This window comes from Poecilia mexicana, unplaced genomic scaffold (assembly GCF_051168715.1).
Source record: "Poecilia mexicana isolate PSO_F unplaced genomic scaffold, ASM5116871v1 scaffold_2, whole genome shotgun sequence".
Lineage (NCBI taxonomy): Eukaryota > Metazoa > Chordata > Actinopteri > Cyprinodontiformes > Poeciliidae > Poecilia > Poecilia mexicana.
The window spans coordinates 29,522,110-29,543,122 of NW_028263371.1; the positions used below are offsets into that span (position 1 = coordinate 29,522,110).

At 39.2% G+C, this 21,013-nt stretch overlaps 1 protein-coding gene across 1 annotated transcript; it reads left to right on the plus strand.

Moving 5' to 3' along the window:
- Window positions 1-4,883: 4,883 nt before the first annotated feature.
- On the plus strand, window positions 4,884-18,016 carry LOC106926546 (voltage-dependent L-type calcium channel subunit beta-4-like). The gene is made up of 13 exons (XM_015001535.2): window positions 4,884-5,703; window positions 8,896-9,066; window positions 9,196-9,318; window positions 9,444-9,571; window positions 11,812-11,888; window positions 12,329-12,348; window positions 13,205-13,285; window positions 13,589-13,647; window positions 14,406-14,515; window positions 14,629-14,780; window positions 14,936-15,031; window positions 15,226-15,411; window positions 15,626-18,016. Exons 1-13 carry the CDS (start codon window positions 5,659-5,661, stop codon window positions 15,884-15,886), a joined length of 1,509 nt encoding a protein of 502 aa, XP_014857021.1. The 5' UTR covers window positions 4,884-5,658; the 3' UTR covers window positions 15,887-18,016.
- Window positions 18,017-21,013: the final 2,997 nt, after the last annotated feature.

Sequence of the window (21,013 nt, forward strand, 5' to 3'; positions counted from 1 at the left end):
ATGGCCGTATTGGCGTACCTTGCCTGGCTTGTCTTTGTTGGGGATCTTGCCAGTGGTCATCTGGTGATTGGCTCCTTGGACGAAAATACAACGGTACAGGAAGTGACCTCTAGATGGACCCACCACCTAACAGGGGAGAATTTGAGTTCAGTTGCCATGAAAATCAAGTCATATTATAATGACCTGACTTTATGGACATAGAAAGCAGTATTATTTGTAATTATACATCTGCTTTAAATCGTCCAAAAAGAATTAACAATGAACAATGGATGATGCTACAATTACTACAATTACCCATGCTAATAACCATGACCGCAACTAACAATTATTAGGATTACTAGGATTTAAAGCGTGGTTGAAATTTATCAGTGCATAAAGTATATAACACATGTCAATCTGTGTGCGAAGAAGACAGGTTATTTTTTCTGTAAAATCATCACCCAGCCTGCACACTGAGTATACAGTGCATGTCTGCAGCTGCGTTTATTTTGATAATACTGCCATCTGCTGGACAAAATAAGAAACAACACTCCCTCAGTCAAGGGATGACTGTAGCAAGTTATCATCATTGAAAAACGTCAACATAACATACAAAACATTATACGCTACAAGGGAAGGAATCTGTTTTATCAATATTTTCTTAACAGTGACAATTCCTTACTTTGATCAACATATAAATCATGGAAATGCAATTATTGGTTGCAAAGAAAAGGGGGTGAAAAACATCCTGATTTTGGGGCTTCAATCAGAACAAGATGTAGACATGTGTTTTTGTCACTACATTAAAGATCTAATCTTACATGTAAACATTTAAATGTAATCATGTTTATGTAAGCATAAACATGAAAGCAAAAATGTATCCTGCTTTGTAGCAACAGCTCAGGCTGCTGGTGCATTTTAATTAAACTTATCAGAAACATTAAGAACTAAACAACACATTTATTTGCTAAACTAGTCCTGTCACAAAGCTAAGATAATCTCAAACTGGTTCCTTGAGCATGGCAATGTTCTCCAATGGTATCCATAGTCAACATTTCTCAAACAGTACCCAGTTGTACCTCATAAAGTGGCCAGTAAGCACGACTTTTACATCTTTTATGCACTTTATGGGATCCCCTTTTGACAAGAAAAAAACAGGTCAAATCATAATGGTGGTTACCATAAAGCTCATTTCAAGCAGAAAATATCTTCCTTTCAGAAGTAAATCAGCTATCTGGAGCGTCCCACTGTGCGCCCCTCGTCCTCCCCTCCCCTCATGTTGCTCTATTGGACCCGTCCAGTGTGGAGCACAGCTGGCTCTGAGCGCCTGTCTGCCGGCGGACAGTGGAGGAAGCAGCGGCAGCGGAGCGCTCATGTTCTGCCACGCAGAGTGAAGCTGGAGCACGCAGCCAGGAACCCCCCTCCCCTGCGCTGGGCTGGGCCGGAGCAGCCCGCCCTCTGGACCGATGTTCTGGCCGAAATGTCCCGACACATCTACATCCGGAACAAAATAGGCGAGGGCATCCAAGCGCCCATCTTTCAGGTGGGTTTTAAGTTTTTTTTTGCTTTTGTAGAAATAGGGTTTTCAGATTCAAAGTAGGGTCAAAGAGTCATCTTAAATTAGACCTTATTTGATGGAAACTATTTTTAACATCAACATAATTTATTCCAACTTTGACAGTGTTGCTGGTGCTATGTTTGCATCTCTGTGGACATTTACAACAAATAATATGAATCCAAATAATATGAATCTGTAACTGATAATTATATACACAACATTCAATCAATGGCTTAAAACATAGTATTTCAATATACTGTTTAACTTAAATGAGTCTCACATACAAACTTTATTTCAAAGTCGTTGACTGAACAACTATTAATTAGTTTAATAAAAAAAATGTATCTCTGCAGAACCACTGCAGAGAAAACTGAATCTCAACTTTGTTTCAGTCTTCTTTCATATATTGTTTCTCTATGTTTTTTTATATATTTCAATACATAGCATATGAAGCAGAAACACCTCAACAGTGTCTTACTTCTTCTGTATGTCTAAAATTAGTAGATTCTTGCTGTCAAAGTGAAAGAAATGCCTCATTCCTTGCTAGATAACTGTTTTCTCTTTGGGGTAATATGCACATATTAATAGAAACATATTACCATACTTCATTCTTCATTTGTTTTACTTGAGGAGCCAAAGAAAGATGTTGACCCAGATTAGTGGCCCCGTTTCACAGATACAGGGAAGTAGGCTCAGACTTTTTAACGGTGACATTGTCACCAACTCTGGAGAATAAAGGAGAAATGGGACAAATCGCAGGCAGATAATTAAGTTTGTCCCCCTGAGATCAACTCTGCTGGTATATTTAGATCATTTAGTAGGAAAAGAAAGACATTCAAAGGTAAAGACATTAATAAGTTGGATGAAGTCTTATTTGCTTGGGGGTTTTATATGTATCACAATTATTTGACTTAGTTAGAAAACAGCACCATGCAGTAATCTATCTGGATATTTATTAGCATCTCCAGATGTGGTGAGGAAACCTCTGGATTCAGGTTATGATTTTGTTTTTTCATTCAGGTAAACCGAGGGACTTATTCCAGGAGAAGCCGGCTCAAGAGGTCTGACGGAAGCACCACATCCACGAGCTTCATCCTCAGACAGGTACTGAACCACAAGGGAATCCTGGGAAATAAATCTGTCATTCGGTTCCCTTCCTTCCTTCCTTTTGCTGCACAATGGCACAGCTGGTAGAATTGTTGTCTTGCAGTAAGAAGATCCTTGGTTTAAATACAGGGTCTTTCTGCATGGAGATTGCATGTTCTCTGAGTGCTCCAGCTTCCTCCTACAGTCCAAAACTATGACTGTTATGTTACTTGGTCTTTCTAAATTGCCCCTAGGTGTGTGTATGCATGCATGGTTGCCTGTCCTGTGTGTCTCTGTGTTGCCCTGTGATGGACTGGCAACCTGTCCAGGATGTACCATGCCTACTGCCCATTGATGCTGGAGGTAGGCAGCATCTCCCCTGAGGGTACAGACAACGGATATGGATGTTAGAGGAAGTAAGGGAGTGTGTATCATTTTTGATGCAGTCCCAGCTTGAATAGTGTATGTATATTTGGATCAAGTGTGTCCAACTGTTCGGTATCTTGGTGAGTGGTTTTTCCATATTTAAGGATTCCCTCTGGGTATGGGAATTAAATGGCAATTCTCAATGAGTGCCCCCTGGTGGGTAGATCATTAGCCAAATCTCTAAGAAAAAAGGTTCCACTTTCAATTTCATGCATCTCACATCCTGAGGTGAGCAAATGTCCATTAGCACGAGCATTTATATTGTTGGATGGGATTATGTAATATTATTGGGTCAATGATGCAATTTTTGTGTAGCAGCCGTGCAAATGTTGCAGCAGTAACACATGCATGCAGCACATGCTCTTGATCACTCAAAGACGATGCAGGTTTGTTGCCTCGGGCATCAACCTTTATAGGCTAGATGTCTTTTAATGAAGTCGGGAAGAATATGTTTAAATTCAGTTCTCAGCATTTTCCCTTGTCTTATATTGTCTGTCAGGTGATGTTTCTTAATTTTGAATTTCGAAGCAAACAGCTTGACTATGTTCCATCAGCACAAAAGACAAACTACCTGTAATCTCTTCCCCAGTTTGAAGATTTCTTTCGTGTGGCAGCTGTGTTGGACATAATGTTGGGTTTTTCCACATAAAGAACATGTGGTGATCATATTGTGTATGGTACAGTGTTATATAAATATACACACTGAAAAGCAATGCATATCAGCAATAGTGTGATGGGTATATTCATTTAACTATCTTCAACGCACTTGTACAATAGCTTTGAATATGCTTTGATTTTCTTGAAAATGTTTGCTTTGCTTCCCTTGTGGCAAATAGGACTTCTAGTGGCTTTCATCACCATTCTTCCTTAATAGGCAGATTATTGGATTGTATGAGAGACAGTTTCTGTCCACAGAATCTTTCATCTAAACTGCAATTCAAGTGACAGGTGTTTTTGGGAGAGTATCAGAGGAAACATGAGGGTGTACACACAAGAAAAAAAAACTGTGTGAACTCAGTCAACTTTGTATAGAAAGAAATCATGCGAATGTATCCATAACTTGTCCTAACTGATAGAACCCAGCATCATTGCCTGAAAGTACTGATACAGAAGGTCCGGCAAGCGGTTTGTGACCTCAAGCTCAAGAGAAACGGTTATGCAGCAGGACGATGAGTCAAAGCACACCAAATGGACAAAAAAATAAAAAAGCTAAATGAAAGACTAGGAGTGGCCTAGTCAAAAGCCTGGTTTGAAATCCGATTGAGACGTTGTGGCATGGTGGAAAACTGTTCAATGAATTCCAATTACAACAAACCTGCAAAGAGTGAGCCAAATATCCTCCACAGTGATGTTCAAATGTATTGCCTGTTATCAACAAAAGCTTGATTGGATTTGTTGGTGCACAGCTAGTTATTAGGCTAAAGGGTATTTACTGTTTCACACAGGGTATGTGTCATGAAGTGGTGGTTTGTGGTGGTGAGAATGAACACGGAGACCCAGATGAAGATGAAGGGTTTAATAGAAAAGTAGCTCAGAACAGCCCAGTTCAGGCAACACAGCAGAAAACTTAGCAACAACTAAATACCAGTAGCAACTGAAAACTCAAGACTGAAGACAAGGGCTGAGTCGACACAGGACTTCACAGTACGACTGTGTGCAACAACTGACTGCCGACATACGACAAGGCTCTGACGAAGGACAGAGACAACAGGTGGGGTTAAATACACAGGGAAGGTAATCAGGAAACTTGAAACAGGTGGGAACAATCAACAGGGAAGACAGGACTAAACGCAGAAAACCTCTAAATAACTACACAGAAAAACATGGATCGCAACAGTATGGCTAGTTTGGATAGTTTTTAATCCTTTGTTAATTAAATCAACATTTAAAAGCTGTCTTTTGTTTGATGATCTCAAACATTTAAATGGAGCAAAAAAAGCAAAACGAAATAGGAAGAAATACTTTTTTACACCACTGTGTATAGAATTCAGATTTTTGAACAGATTTGGTATATATAAGGTAAAATAAGAACAAGAGGATGCTGCTCCACTCCTTTAAAACGTAATCCCTCTCCCCAAATCCGTCTACCTTAATGCACTGAAAAAAAAAAAAGTGCTCATCCAGGCTGAGTGGACAACCATCCAGCCAATCGGCTCCTTGCATTCTGATTCTGTCATCAGGCTTGGATATTGAGGAAGGATTCACAGCCCCTCTACTGCTGCTGCTGCCTCTGCTGCTCTCTCTGCCTCTGTGTGTAGGTTTTGTACGTGCGGACGTCTGATAGAGATGAAATGCCAGGATCGGGCTTCCTCCAGGGATACCGTCTCCATCCTGTAACGTGAGGCAGCCAGCAGCGGCACGAGGAGACCAGGGAGAAACTGCATCCGTCTTAGAGAGGCGCCTCCAAAGGACCAGGCGTGATCCAACAGGAGGGGATATTTATTTTTTAATTAGTCTCTGCTGTAGAGAGAAGGAATTGTCGTCATCCCCCCCCCTCCCCAGCCATCCTTTTTTTTTTTCCTCCGGTGCCCCCTCCTTTCTCCTCCGCCTCCACTCACATTGTTCCCCCCTCATTTTTCTAGAGGAGCTCGTTAGAATATCAAACCTCCATGTATGACAATTTGTACCTGCATGGATTTGAAGACTCGGAGGCGGTGAGTGTAAATCTGCTTATGTGCTCTCCTGCTGTTTGCTTATTGATGGCACACACACACACACATAAGAGGCCTTTGATGGGTTAGCCAGTGTAGTGTGATCCTGGGCAATGCTTGGCTGGAAGGGGGTTGGGTGGGTGTGTAAAGGAGGGGAGGGGGATGCACATTAGGCAGATGGCTAGATGATTTCTGCATATATCCTTATTTATTGGTTGAATACGTGGCTGCAATCTGACTGTAAAGCTAAGGAAACCAGGAGGAGTCACTACGCTTCCCATGCAAGAGAAGAACCGTGCTTTGCTTCTCAGAGGAGAACCGAAAGATGCAAATGACCCCCTCGCCATCCCCACCAAGGGCTGTCACCGAGACGACAAATCGTGTGTCACATTCCTGCATCCGTCACTTTCCTGAAGAGTATTTCTCATCCGGCCGAGCTGCTGCGCCGTGTTCTGGTTCTGACGAGTCTTGCAGAAACATGCATCGTGATGTCATTAAGTGGACTCTGATGCTGATGAGTCACATGCCGAAGCTACTCCATTGGATAATAGCTTGGATGCTACAGTGCTCCCTCAGCTCTTCTGTGTGCATTCCTTGGAACTGAAGAGTAATGCCAAAGTGCCACTTTGCCTCACAAGAACCTCGATTGAGAAGGGTGAACAAATATTATTGGGGTCTTCACATTTTGTCACATTGGATCCACAAACTTGAAAGCATTTCCTTAGCACATATGGAAGAGTGTGAAGACGAAAGCCACAAGAAGTCCATTTTGCCAGCAAACGTGAGCAAAGGTGCTATGATAAAATGAGGTCAAAACTGAACTTTTACCAAAAAAAGCTAAATGTTATATGTGTGCTCTAAATTAACACAGGACTGTTAAACATGGTGGTGGTAACATCATGCTGTGGGAAAGCTGGTCAGATTTATGTAGCTAAATATAGGGCGTACTAGAGATTTACCCTCTACTAAGAGAGCAACAAACGCTTTTCCCAGTAAGGTATATATGAAATCATACAGTCAGAGCTGCAATGGAATAGCTTAGATCAAAGTAATTCACATGTTTGAATGGCCTACTTAAAGTGCAGACCAATTTGACAAGACTTGACAATTGATGTTCAAAAAATGTTTTTTTTTTTTTTATCCAATCTGATGATCTTGAAGTGTGTTATAAAGAGAAAAGGGCAACAATATTGATTTTAATGTGCAAAGCTGATAGAGACATACCTGTAACTGCACTGACTAAGATTTACTTTTCAGATTGTTATTTTATCTACAAATTAAAATAGATCTTACAACATATTCTACCACTCAAAATCCCAATAAAAGGAAGAGATAGGTCTTTATTTAAGATAACCAAAACTGTAAAGACACAAATGGACAGGGCTGAGTTATAACTTCCTATTTAACAGAACTGAAACCAAGGACAGCCAGCAGAAACCTTTCAGCCCCTCATTTCGTTTAGTTGTTTTTTTTATGGAAATCCTCCACATGCCCAGAAACTTTCTGAGACAGAATGCTTGCAATCCAGAGAAGCAGTGTGCTGAAGTCAGGTTTTCCTCTACTGCTTGCTGGCCTAAAAAAAAAAACAAACAAAAAAACTGCTTAGCTGTGATGACTAACTTGATTGATCAGCTCGGAACTAATGGTCCTCCTTAATTGAATCATCATTAGTGGCTGATTGTTTAGATTAAAACAGCAGAAGGAAGCACTTGATCCATTCGTGTACCGGCATTAAAACGGGGCAATAAAGGGGTTCTGACTGGGATGCAGAATGAAGGGACTGCAAGCCTTGCATCCCTCAAGAAATTCCCTGACTGTGTGCGAGACACTACAAGACGAACTAAACTGACAAAATGAGTCCTGAGTTCAGCAAGGTTCACTCTTACTGACGGGATCTGCTGTTGTATTTTCTGTTATAGCAACCGCATACAGCGTGATGAAAAAGTAGAGTTATTTTCTTATAAAAGAAAGAAAATAAAATAATTGGAAAAGCTTTTCAAACTCCAGAGAACAAAAGTGAGATCCATTATCCTAAAATGGCAAAAACATGGATTAGTTGGGAACCTTCCTAGGGGTAACCTAGCAAAATTACTACAACAGGGCATCGAAGACTCATGCAGGAGGTCACAAAAGGAACAACACCTAAATCTTTGCAGGCCTCTCTTGCCTTAATGTCAAAGTTTGTCATTCAACAGTAAAGACAGACTGAGGAAAGTAACTAAAACCACAGCTGACCAAAAAGAACATCAAGTCCCTTGACATATTTGTCACAGAACATATGTATGGTGATCAAGACTGTTGGGAAAATATTCTGTGTGAAGTTACGTCAGGTCGTAAGGCTGCTTTACTGCCTTCAGATCTGAAAAATGAACCCATAAATTTTGCTCTCTGGAAGAAATTCTAGACTATAATCAGTTTGCGACATTGACCCCAAGCTCATTTGCGTTACATGTCAGGACAATTTTCAAAGCAAACGAGCAGCCTCAAAAACAAAATCATTTAAAGGCTTTGAAATGAAGTTTCATCTGACTAAAACCCTCCACTGTAGCTAAATTAAAGCAATTCTGCAAAGAAGAGTGGGTTGAAATTTCAGTGGAGTAAAAGGACTCGTTGCCAGTTATCACAAATGCATGAAGGCGCCAAGGGTGGCACAACCTCTTAGAACCTTTTCAGTATGTCAGTCACTGGTAAAATAATTTTGAATCTTTTTTAAAAATGGTAACTTCATATTTTATGTAACTAAACCAAATTAGACTGTAAACTTGGCACTCGGCAAACCTCAAAACCTCCATTCATGATCTTATTGATGTGCCTTATGTAAAACTGAGTAAATTCTTGGCCCCTTTGTTAAACAGATGCTGGCTCTTTTGCTTGTGGATATGTTTTGTCCAACAAGGAAGACAGTTATCTTAGCAACTTTCTTTTATAAATTGGCAAGACAGGTGAAGATGCATTTAAAGAATTTTATGCTTTTATGCTTTTTTATGCTCATCAGTGTTAAAAAAAAAAACTCTAGTCATCTCTAATTTTAGCTTTCTTGCTTCATAGTTTGATCTGACACCGAAGGCTGGGTAAGAAATTAATTTTAGGTTTTGTAAACGTCTTAACAATGTCAAGAAATATGTACGTGTCTAAGGTATCTAAAATATGTCTAGCCGTAATAGTTTCAATAACTTGTACAATTTCTGTTTGTAGGGCTCAGCTGATTCGTATACTAGCAGACCATCAGACTCAGATGTATCTCTGGAGGAGGAGCGCGAGGTGCAGGCCCAGGTCCAGAGCCAGAGCCCCAGCCAGAGCCAAGGACCGGGACAGAGCCGTCAGGAGAGGGAGCAGCAGGCTGCCGTTCAACTGGAGAGAGCCAAGGTTGTGACCCTTGGACAAAAATCGCTGATATTCAGAAGACATGCTCTATTTTGTTATTGTTCTGGATCATTTATGGAGAAATTTCAACTGAAGATTTCAAATGAATCTAGTTGTGCCTTTGTCTTCCAGAGTAAACCTGTGGCGTTTGCTGTAAGGACCAATGTCAGCTACTGTGGCGCCCTGGATGAGGATGTTCCAGTACCGGCAACAGCCATCTCTTTTGATGCCAAGGACTTCCTCCACATAAAAGAGGCACGTCTGTAAATTCCAACACCTGAAGTATCCAGACACCATTTGAAACTTCGGTCGTACAGAATATATCTAATATATAGATTGTGAAAAAAGGTGTTGTTCATGAGTTGCTTTGCTGTGTTCAGAAGTTCAACAATGACTGGTGGATCGGGCGCTTGGTAAAAGAGGGCTGTGAGATCGGCTTCATTCCCAGCCCTCTGAAGCTCGAGAACATCCGGCTGCAGCAGGAGCAAAAGAGAGGACGAGTCCAAGGGTAGGCAACAGAGAACACACACACTCTCTCTCCAACAATGTCACAAAAGGTCACACATCTGATCTGAAAAATCAAAATGTGATAGGAGCTTTGGTGCTCTTGGAGGAAGAGCACCAAATGTTTAGGTTAAAATATTTCCAAGGGAAAAAAATGCGTTGCTCTAACTTACAATCTGTCAGTTTCTTTGTTTATATTAGGAGGAAAAAACATTACATAAAATATTTAGCAATAAACTAGAAAGTCTCAGAGTTTGAGTTTCATTTACCCAGATCGCTATAACAGAAAACTGAAATAAATCTTATTTATGAGGCATTTTATATTTGCTGAACTATAATATAAAACAATTATATTTACATTCAACATATTCTATTGTATTTAAGAATAGTCTTCATGAAATATAAATCCATTTTATTTTTTATTTGTAAATTTAATTGAAAGAAAATTGTTATTTTTAAACAACAGCAGACCATTTAATTCTTACCATTTTTCCTTAGTTTGAGTTTAATAGTTTGTCCTGGATGGTTTTGGCAACAGGGCCGGTCAAACAATGCGTGGGGCCCTGAGCAGAAATTGATTTGGGGCCACACTTTGAGTTAAGCACATCACCGTCTATAAACATTAAACTGACAAATAACACAAATGAATGCATAGACTTGTTATATGTATTTAGGTTTTGCTATGTGATTTTTATTTTTTTAACATTGTTAAACAGAAAGAAAAAAAAATAGTTTATTTAGCTCTAGATGCTTTTGGTTTCTGCTCTCCATAGCGCTCCTGAACAGATGGAGTTCAACATACAAATTTAAAATAATTTCAAATAGATTTTTTCAACCAATAATCACCTTAGTTTGTCAGCGCCTTTCTGTTAAAGCGGTCCTCGGTCTCGGCCCGACTGCGACTCACACCCTTGTGCGTCGTCTCTTCTATTCATGGCTTTGTTCCAATTAGCTGTACTTAGCACTCCTATCACCGCTTTCCATTTCCATGTGTGTATAATTGCTCTTGAATGTTCTGTCATCTGCAGTTAATACAATAACTCACTCTCACATCCTCTAGCCGTGCGGGTCGGGATAATAGTAATCTTAGTGGAATGGAGCGGTTCAGCGTCTTGCTTGAAAGGGAGGCAGATAGTGACGGACACATATACTTATAAGCAAGTCTCACATTAAAGTTAAACAAGAGAAAAAAATCTTTTGCATTATTTTGAAAATTGATCTTCTTTTCATAGGGTATTGCTTTAAACTTTACTAGAAATATGATTCAAGTTTTGCAATTATGCAAAATACTCTAAAGTAATTAAAGCTGCACTATATAATTTTTCTGTAAACAATATGTTTGTTCCTGTGGACTTTTTTGAGTTTCTGCTGCTGCTGTTTGTTAAGGTTTGATTCTTATGTTTGCTGACTCAGATGTGAGAATTCATATCTGTAAAATTTGGTTGAGCAAAATATAAATAATCCAGGGGATTGCTTGGTTTTGTGGCCCCAGCAGAATCTGGTTCTTCAGTCTTTCAGATTTCTGAGTTCATTTTATGTTGGTCGCCTTAATTATTTAATCATCTACCAGTTTGTTTCAGTTTTAGTTTGAATCCTATTCAGAGTCAGCTGTGGACAGATTAAATGATTAAATACTGGACATTGTGCAAGTTACTGAACAAACCTTTCACTTTTAGCAACTTGTAGAAGTTGACTTTCAAATTATCATCTAAATAATGGCATAAGTCTTTTTTTTTTGTGCCAAAATATGATTTAGGAAAAAAAAAAAAAAGAGTCACGGTTGGCAAAAAATTATTTAGAATTATTTTAGGAAGGTGATGATTTCAAAGTTAACATCTCTACAAGTTGATAAATGACAAGTGACTTGATTAGGCATAAAACAGTATGGCTAAGCAAATTTTTTTTCCAATGCTTCAGGTGGATAAGATATTAATAATTCTATCTCCAGGAAAAAGCAGTGATAATGTCTTTTTTGCATCAAACACATTTAAATTCCTTGTTAATTGAAATAACGTGTACAATGTTTGCTAGAGTTAACTAAATGGCTTTTCTTGACAAATTCAAAATTTAGGTAGTTTCAAAGTGGATTTCTTGGGTTATAAAAAAAAAGCTTTAAGATGATTAACTGAACGCCAATATACATTCGGAGTTTGAGCTTCAAAAATTAGTAATTTCTTTTTTTTTTTACATTAATGCCACCATGTTTTTCTGTCTTTTTTTTTTATCCCTTCTTGTGTTTTTCAGTAAGTCTGGAGGAAACTCCTCTTCCAGTGTGGAGGATGAGGTGTCAGCCTCTATCCGACCACTCATATCCTCAGCAGGTGAGAATATCAGACAGGGGGGAGAGAAGGGCGTTAATGACCCACCTGCGAAGCTTACAGCCAAACATCCTGAACCTCAAAAATCATAGATAGCATAAGAATCTAAAGCCTTCCCATGTCTCCACATAGAGCTTAAGGTTACTGCATAGAGTCGCTGATACATTATCCCATGATCCTCCTCTTCCTCCAGTTGAGGACTGCAGGCGCTCTGAGACTGGGGCTAACCAACGACAAGACTATGACCCCCCCCTCTGAACTGCACTTTGTGAATATAACCTTAGGACTGTAGATATACTTTTTGTTTTGTTTTATACATTGTAGACATTATTGACAGGTTTCATTTTTTTATGAACTGTTACAAATACCTGCTGATGTTTAAATGTTTCTAAGACGTTGCAGGAACTGATTGTCTCCTCCTTGTCTTCTCTCCCCTCCCACAGGAAAGCAGAAACAGAAAGTGGTAAGTTGGTGGCTGCGAACTCATCCATTCATCCTTCCTCGACTTTTGCCGGCGTCATAGTAACGTGACAGGCGCTGGTAGCACTGACAGCAAGCTCATGCAATACTTCAGCCTTACCGACGAATACCGAGCCAAATCGTCACAATTATCAATACCAGATTCAGTTACTCATGATTCTGGAAAAATTGCAAGAATGCATAATAATAACATTTAAATAGTAAATTATAAGGAAAGATGAGAGAACATGACATTCAATTAACCTTAACATTTTAGTATATAATGATAAGAATTTAGAGAGAAATTTATTTATTTATTAAAGAGGCGAGGGGAAACAGTCCAAACAACATAAATTTCCCCCAAAAGCCAATACCTGGTGCCAATATATCTGCTTCTGCAAGATAGCGTCATTGTGTCTACGTCACCATGGGAATTCTGGACCACTTTTCCTTGCAGAATTATAATAATTCAGCTCATTCATGACTTGAAAGGAACTGTTATATTTTCACATACAGTCCTGCAGATTTGTGTAGCTTTTCTCCCTTCTTATCTTTATTAAGGTTTGTTTGATGATCCAAAACTGTTCAGGGGTCAAATACAATATTTGTGCTGTGGATCAATAAGTATCTAACACGCATTTGTTTTCACCTACAAGTGGATCAGTTTCAGTCTCGCTTTTCAGGCAAATTACTTCATTTGCTTCGTGCGCCAACATGGCCTCATATTTCCCATTTTTATGTGTGACTGTTCCTTGGCTTCGGCTGATTAGAACCATCTGCTGTGTGCGTCTTCTGTGGAGTTATTCTGGGCTGCTTTCAGTGTTTGTGACGAATCTGCTGCTGCCACTCTGTGTTGACAGACGGAGCACATCCCCCCGTATGATGTGGTGCCCTCCATGAGGCCCGTGGTGCTGGTGGGACCCTCGCTCAAAGGTTACGAGGTAAGCTGGATCTCCTTATGGCGGGATCTAAAATTGGAATTTTGTACCTTGCATCTCCTCACTTCTGCTACCAAATACAAGCGGAAATTAATGCTGACCTGGCCGTTTTAAATGTGCCTTCTTTAATGTGATGTCAGTGTATGAGTGCAAACTTATACAGTGGAGTGCAAAAATATTATTGTTCTTTTTTTAAACACATGCAAACTTGTGTGGAGTCCTTTTTATTTTTTAGCTCCCTTTGCTGCTGTGCATCAACTTGCCTTCAGAAGTTGCCTGACTTGGACAAAATCCTCTCTGTTGCAGGTGACAGACATGATGCAGAAAGCCCTATTTGACTTCCTCAAGCACAGATTTGATGGCAGGTGAGAAAAAGATCTAAGAATAATTTGGAATAGCTGCACGTCCCCATCACTTTGAAGAGAAAATTACAACAACAACAAAAATGGATGTAAAGCATCTGCAAAATCCAAAAGACATCTCAGTTTTGAAATTGTACATATTTATATTGAAAATAAAGTGAAAATGTTTGTTGAAGTCTTTGTTACACGGCTAAAGATTTGCTTTCTTCAACAACAAAAAGGAATCACCGATCAGACTGAGGCAGGCAGAAGTTTCTAAATACAGTGAAGTTCCAAAGCTGGGCCACTAGAGGGTGATAAACTGGTATAACATTTGGTCCAAAAATGGACAAATAGTCTGGAAAAGTATGAAATAAGAAGAGCTGTGCAAAATACTGAATTGGAAATGGTCTACTTAGGTGCAATATTAGGTTGGATATTGTATTTCAAGTGCCATGCATACAAATACTAATGTTTTGAGTGTGATGCTAAAACTCCAAATGGTAGCAAAGTTGTTTTGAAATGAAAGAAAGGAAAATCTTTCTTAATAGTAACTGACATTGAAATATTCTGCAAAGTGTCACTGCTGCATGTTTGTCATATGCAACAGTGACATATGATTACCATGGAAAATTGGAAGTCACTGTCAGTCACAATCTAAAATAAAGGGTGCTTAAAAAGCTTCACTACCATCTGCTTTCAGATAAAAGGCGACAAAACATTAGAAGATGTCTGCCAACATCCATACAATTGTGTACAGTACCTCCCCCCCTGTTTTTTAGGATAACTATAACACGAGTCACTGCAGACATCTCATTGGCCAAGAGGTCCGTTCTGAACAACCCCAGTAAGCGAGCCATAATTGAAAGATCCAACACTCGTTCCAGCTTAGGTAAGATTTTCTCTGGCTATTGTTACAAGCAGAACATCTTGATAAACACAAGAAAACTAAACGGTGGTTTACACTTGAGAAAACGCTGCCAATTGAGAAATGTTTGTCTACAGCTGAGGTGCAAAGTGAGATTGAAAGAATCTTTGAGTTGGCGCGCTCCCTTCAGTTGGTCGTCTTGGACGCCGACACCATCAACCACCCGGCCCAGCTCCTCAAGACTTCACTGGCGCCCATCATTGTCCATGTCAAAGTCTCCTCACCAAAGGTAAAGCGAGACTAGAGTCCACTGAGAGAATTCTACATTTTAACTAAAAACTCAAAATTAGATCTCTGAAAACTTATATTTGTTTCCTTAGTCATCATGGATTAGATTCTGCATTCTTCTTATTCAAGGCCCTCTTTCACTTCTCCCTCATCCAGGTTCTTCAGAGGTTAGTCAAATCCAGAGGAAAGTCGCAGAGCAAACACCTAAATGTCCAGCTTGTGGCAGCAGAAAAACTGTCTCAGTGTCCACCGGTAAGCACCCAGCCTTTGACATTAAAAGGTCCCCTTTTAATATTTCTAAATCAAGCAAAAGGAAAACAAACAATCACGAAATAATAGACGTAAGTATGGATTGCATGACATCTTCTTAAATGACACCTGATGCCGAGTTTATCTAGAACAAAAGGGTCTGCGCATCTTCCTCTACTGCCATCTTTTACCGACAGGAAATGTTTGACATCATCCTGGATGAAAACCAGCTGGAAGACGCCTGTGAACACCTTGCTGAATACCTTGAGGCCTACTGGAAAGCAACTCATACCTCGATGGCAACACCTCTGAACCCTCTGATGGGTCGGAACCTGGGGCCCACTACTCTCACCCCTTATTCCACCAGCATCTCTGGTCTGCAGGTACGTTCAGTGCATTTGAGGTGAAACACCATTGGATTGTGTCCACAGCACAATTGAATGTCCTCATGTGGGGACTTTTGATTCTCAGAAAAGGAAACTCTTTGTGCCTTGAGCTTCTGTTGTACATATATTATCTACAATGGTTCAGCAACACTGTCTAGTCTTTTTTTTTAGTGGCTCATCTGTCTCTTTGGTACATTCATGTGATCATCAGAGCCAAAAAATGCGACAAAGCAACCACACAGGAGACCACTCCACCGCAAATGAGCGGCGCAACCTGATGACATCAGACGAAAATTACCACAATGAGCGAGCGCATAAGGGACGCAACCGCATGTCTTCTGGCTCACAGCACAGCCGAGAGCAGCAGGACCCCTACCAGGACTACCAGGACCCCTATCAGGACGCCTACAAGCCCCATCGCAATCGAAGTTCACCGGGCAGCTACAGCCACGATTCCAGGCAGCGGCTCTGAGCCCACTTCTGCTGCCACCAGGACCCTACAGACCCAGGTTCCACTGAAAATAAATCCTCCAATAGAGCCAAGATGGTCCCCAAATTGTACCTTTTTTTTTTTTCTTTCTTTCTTGTCTGGCCTGCCTGGCAATTTTTCTCTTAGAATACTGATCAGGTATTTGTTTTTAATCAAACTGTCAATCAAAAGCATGAAGAAGTCAGAAGATTCTGAATGCCAACAATAATTAACACTAAAATTATTTTCCTTTATCTTTCGGGGATCTTCTTGGATTGTACTAACACAACGCTCAGCAGATGTGCAGCACGGATTGTGCTTGTTGCGTCTGTCAACAAGCTAGTTTTGGCTACTGGTCAGATGGTGATATAAAGGCATTGTGTACCTGGAGTATCACATCAAACTGGAGGGACGTCCACTGCACACAGACTGCTGACTGAAAGGCTGCTGCCCCTATCCTGGGCCGTGTATAAATCCTCTCACCATTTAGCTTATTGCATGCCAATAGTTGGTCAACCTCCGCATCCACTTAGCTAATATTTTGTACCTAGCATTCTGGATAAGGTTTAGGTCCAATTTTCTAAATCATCCGGTCGTGGATCAGCAGTTAGTGGTGGGGATTGTGGTCCAGTGTGCAGATAGCTTTGAAAACTGGTGCTTCACATCCCCTATCCCCGTGTCCCTCAACATTTCTTTGCTATTTGCAAGTCACTTTGAGCAAGGCCAGCTTTTCTGTAGCATAGCTTTAGCATCTCATTAAGGTAAAGACCCTCACGGTCAGAGATGGACAAGATGCTGAAGGTGTTGGGATCAGATCCGAGCTACGCTTTAGAGCTTCTGCTCTGAGCATGTAGCACAAAGGAAGCACTATCTCTGTGTGTCTAGGATAGTAAATTGCAATATTAAGACGCTACCTGATACGTTTTTAGTGTTGTTTGTAAAAGGGTGAGACCCTCTGAAGCAAGTCAGGATGTTTCTTTGGTTTTATTTCCCTTGATCTTTTACAATTACAGTATCATCAGCATATATGGAGATTTTTTGTGGCTATTTTTCACTTAACCACACACCTATCAGTTTGTCCCTATTATTCTTTCTTGAAATGGGGTTAAAATAACCATACCAGGATCAGTGGCATTGCATTTATTTCACTTTTGTAGCTGGCATGACAACCTGACTGCAGAGCATGCTCCCTACAATAAGAACCTCATGTACTAAACCCAATATTTTTTTAAAACTATGGAGAAAAAAAAGAAAAAAAAAGAGTAAAGAACAATTAAAAATACAGACCCAAACTGCAGAACAGGTGAAAACCTTTAACAAGATTTATGAGGTTAGTGTTCCAGCTGATAAAAATGGCATACGGGACAAAATATACGTGGATGTTGCATGATGTACAATTGGAGCCACCGCAACCATAGTTTTGTCTTTTCAGTCATGTCAGAAAATTCACAAAGGCATCACATGCAGTCTAAGTTTACTGAACCCCCATATGGTGCTTTGTATAAATACAGAGAGCTGCAGTTGTTTCTGATTATGTTCAATATCCTGTTTTTCCCCATTTATTCTACAGATCGTTTGCCTATAAGAATAATTATATGGAAATTGTTTATTCAAATGACTGCTCGAGGAGAAAAAATGGAGGTTCACAGAAATGTGTCAAATTTACACTTCCTCGGTTATTTTCCATAATGAAGGGATGTGCTCACACTTTTGAACTTCCCTTTTCATTATAATTGACTTTTTTTTTGTCTGATGTCTACGCAGAGTGATTTCTAAATTAAGATGTGTGATAATCACAAACTTCACTTAAAGAGAAAAAGATCAATTGCATTTAAGGAGGGCACCTTCATGATTTTAGATAAGGATTTTTGGACTGCACAGCTCAGAAGGTTGTCCAAACTAAACCACAGTTGGCTGTAGTCTGGTGTTGCATGCAATATGGATGTAGTAGAACTGCCCAATTATGGAAAAAAAAAAAAGAAAAAAAAATTATGATTATTTAACATGATTACTTATTGAGTTTGGATTTATTGCACTTGAACAACATTCTGCAAAGCAGAATGTGGCAAAAATTATTTTAGCATATATGTACAAAGTACAACGTTTAAATTAAAATATGAATCAGATTAATTGCACATTCTTTAGACTTTATTTGAGCTTTTGTACTGTTTTACTTTGTCTTTATTTCTTCTGACAAAAGTCCCGCATGCAGCTGGTTGAATGTACTAGTCTGGGTATCATTTGCTGCAGAATATATCATTTTTGTGCACATATTACAGATGTTAAGCATGCACCTGTGCAGAATATCTGAGTTCACGAATTCATCTATTCCAAGTCAACATTCATTGAAATTAATGAGCCCAAAAGGACCAATGACGGCACACTTCAGCAATGAAAGAGTAAAGCTCAACAACTATTTTTTAAACCCTATTTTCGTCCATTGCTAAGCAGCTCAAAAGTAGCAAAGCCCAGACATTCTCCTCATCTTCCTGCATTTAGTGGATCTGAGTTTGAGAAGCAGCAAAATATAGGCTAACGTGTTCAAGTTATTAAAGGGAAAGTTAAAAACTTAAAAAGTTAAAATGAGTTAAAAAGATTAGAAGCAGTTAATATCTTATCTGGAGTCAATAACTCCCTCTGCAACATATCTTGGTATAAATTCAGATTAGCTGGACGCTAGGTCTAACAGTTCACAAAGTGGACTTCTACCATTTTAAGACAACTCCAATCTCAAATTTATTAGATCACTTTTTTTTTTTTTTACAATTGTTTCAACTTTTGACATATTTGTAAATGTCAGCTATTAACACAGAAACTGAAAAGGTTTACAGGGGAAATACAGTAGCAGATGGCCCACCACCAATTATCTTCCTTTGTGAAACATATGCTAAGATGGAACGTGTAAAAGACATGACATGCAGGAAATGGCAGTCATTGAGCTGTTATGGTGTTTTCTATCTTCCCATATATAATTAACATGTCACATGAATCTTAATCTGAAAGGCTGTGGAATTCAGTGTTCTTCAGCATCATTGATAGGTCCGCAACATTTCCTTGTTCAATTACTACAAGAGAGATTTCAAAGCTTTGTGAGTGCCCCCAAGTTGTCAGACTACGTTTAGTCATATTTAAAAGAACATTTCTTCAGGTTTTTTAAAACACTAATCAATGTAGAAGTAATTGTAATTTTGGTCAGAATAAACATTATTAATCATGTTAGCTAAGAAGTTTTAAATAACAATGTGGTGAATTAAATCATTTAAGCAAAATTATTTTTAAAACGTTATAATGTACGACGAGGTGTACTTTAATGCACCACGAGGTTAGCGCTTGAAATGCTACATAAGAAGCCGGTCAAAACAGCTGTGTCTATAACTAACATAGACACCACACCATTTCAATTAAGAACACGTCAAACTCACCAGTGCTGTCCTACTGTCCAAGGACCACCGTCACTGCTGTGCCTGAGAGGCGCGTCCACATCCTCCACTGTCACCGAGCTCTCTGCTTGCTGTGGGACATCAGTCTTCCGTATATTCTGAAAAACTGTTAACCCGGAAAAACGTCTTAGTACTCGGAGGAATCAGAAATACCCCTAAAAATAGGGGGTTGAGGTGTTGTAGAATATAGTCTGTCACGACAATTACCTGGAAATGTTTCCCAAAAGGTCAAATAAACAACAGAGTTGGTTGAGAACAAAACAGGAGCAATGACGATAAATACAGCATCGTCTGTAGTCTGTAGGATGGATCCTATTACACGAGTCAGAGGCTCCAGACACAGAATCGCTCACTGGAAGTAGCGCAAGCAGTCGGCAGATGTGGAACTTCGTATTTATCACTTCACAAACAGTACTCGAAAACTTCAGGGTCCTGAATTTTTTTTTGTTCCGTTTGTAGCAAAAACCTAATAAGCCAAAAAATAAAAATTGTAAACTAGCAGTTAGCTGTGTGAGAAAGAAGCGCCGCGCGACTGTTTGAGTTGTACCTTGACACAGGTCACGTTATTTTTTGTGCTGTCATTTTCCCGTTTTTTCAACGTAAAATGCTGAAAAGTAGTCTTTGGTCTTTGCCCTGGATTTATACTCAAGAAAGATGTTAATTTATATGGTATAAGATATTAACTTTGCTTTAAAAATGTTAAAAGGTCCTCATTTCAGAAGTTTCGAGGTATGGCCAATGCGTCACTGAGTTGTAATGTAGAAGCGGTAAAACGTCAAGCTTTTATCCACTAGGTGGCGGCAGAGGGAAGCTGTGGTTCGTGTATCACGACATCATTATTGAGTCACTGCAGCAGAAAATATGGAGTTAAATTTGTTTCACAATTATTCAATAAAAAAAAACTGATGTCAATTTAAATAAAATAAAATTGTGATCAAAACATTTGGAACTGTAAGGATTTTTTTTTACTTTTTTTTTTTTTTTTTTTTTTTTTTTTACAAAAAATTGTGTTTAAAAAACTATATATTTTTTTTATTAAAATCACAAATTTTGTCTCATGAAGTAAAAGAGTTATTTGCAAAATATAAACTTTTATTTGCACTTCTCAAACTTTTGCTTGCAATCTTCTATTTTTTGGTTGCGCTTCTCAAACTTTTGCTTGCGATTCTAAGTTTTTGTTTGTGAATCAAAGTTTTGCTTAGACGTTAAATTTGTTTCACAATGTAAGACGATGTAAGATGTTTTCCTAATGGTTAGCGCTGACTAAAGCATATGAGTCTGACTCCCTGCTATCGCAGGACTCTGTACCAAACTGCAGGGCTTGCTGCTTCGCTTTGGTGACGGGACATAAAATGTGAATGGTAAGTAATCTTAACAAAATTACACCTTAACAGCTACTAAAGAGTCAGGCAGTCATTGGTCCCTTAGCGTTCAGTATCTAGCATATAGATACTGAAGTTAAAGCATGTGACATAGAAAGTAGCTGAGCTCACAGATTCAATGTTTATGTTTATATCTACAGTTTTACTTCCTCTTAATGACAGCCAGGGGTAACTGCTGATGATCTAAAGCTATAAACCAAATATTGAGCCATTCTTATTAAATTGCTGTTAAATTGTTTTCTGATAAAATAATTTAAAAAATTTAATGCGTTATGTAAACAGCAGGAGTAGTAATGAGTTATGTGTGT

Bases quoted from the DNA above. Each gene is read 5' to 3' on its own strand.
- LOC106926546 (XM_015001535.2), top strand. From the start codon at position 5,659: ATGTATGACAATTTGTACCTGCATGGATTTGAAGACTCGGAGGCG. The intron at 9,319-9,443 runs GCACGTCTGTAA...TGCTGTGTTCAG, and splicing joins ACTTCCTCCACATAAAAGAG to AAGTTCAACAATGACTGGTG. The intron at 11,889-12,328 runs GTGAGAATATCA...CCCCTCCCACAG, and splicing joins ACCACTCATATCCTCAGCAG to GAAAGCAGAAACAGAAAGTG.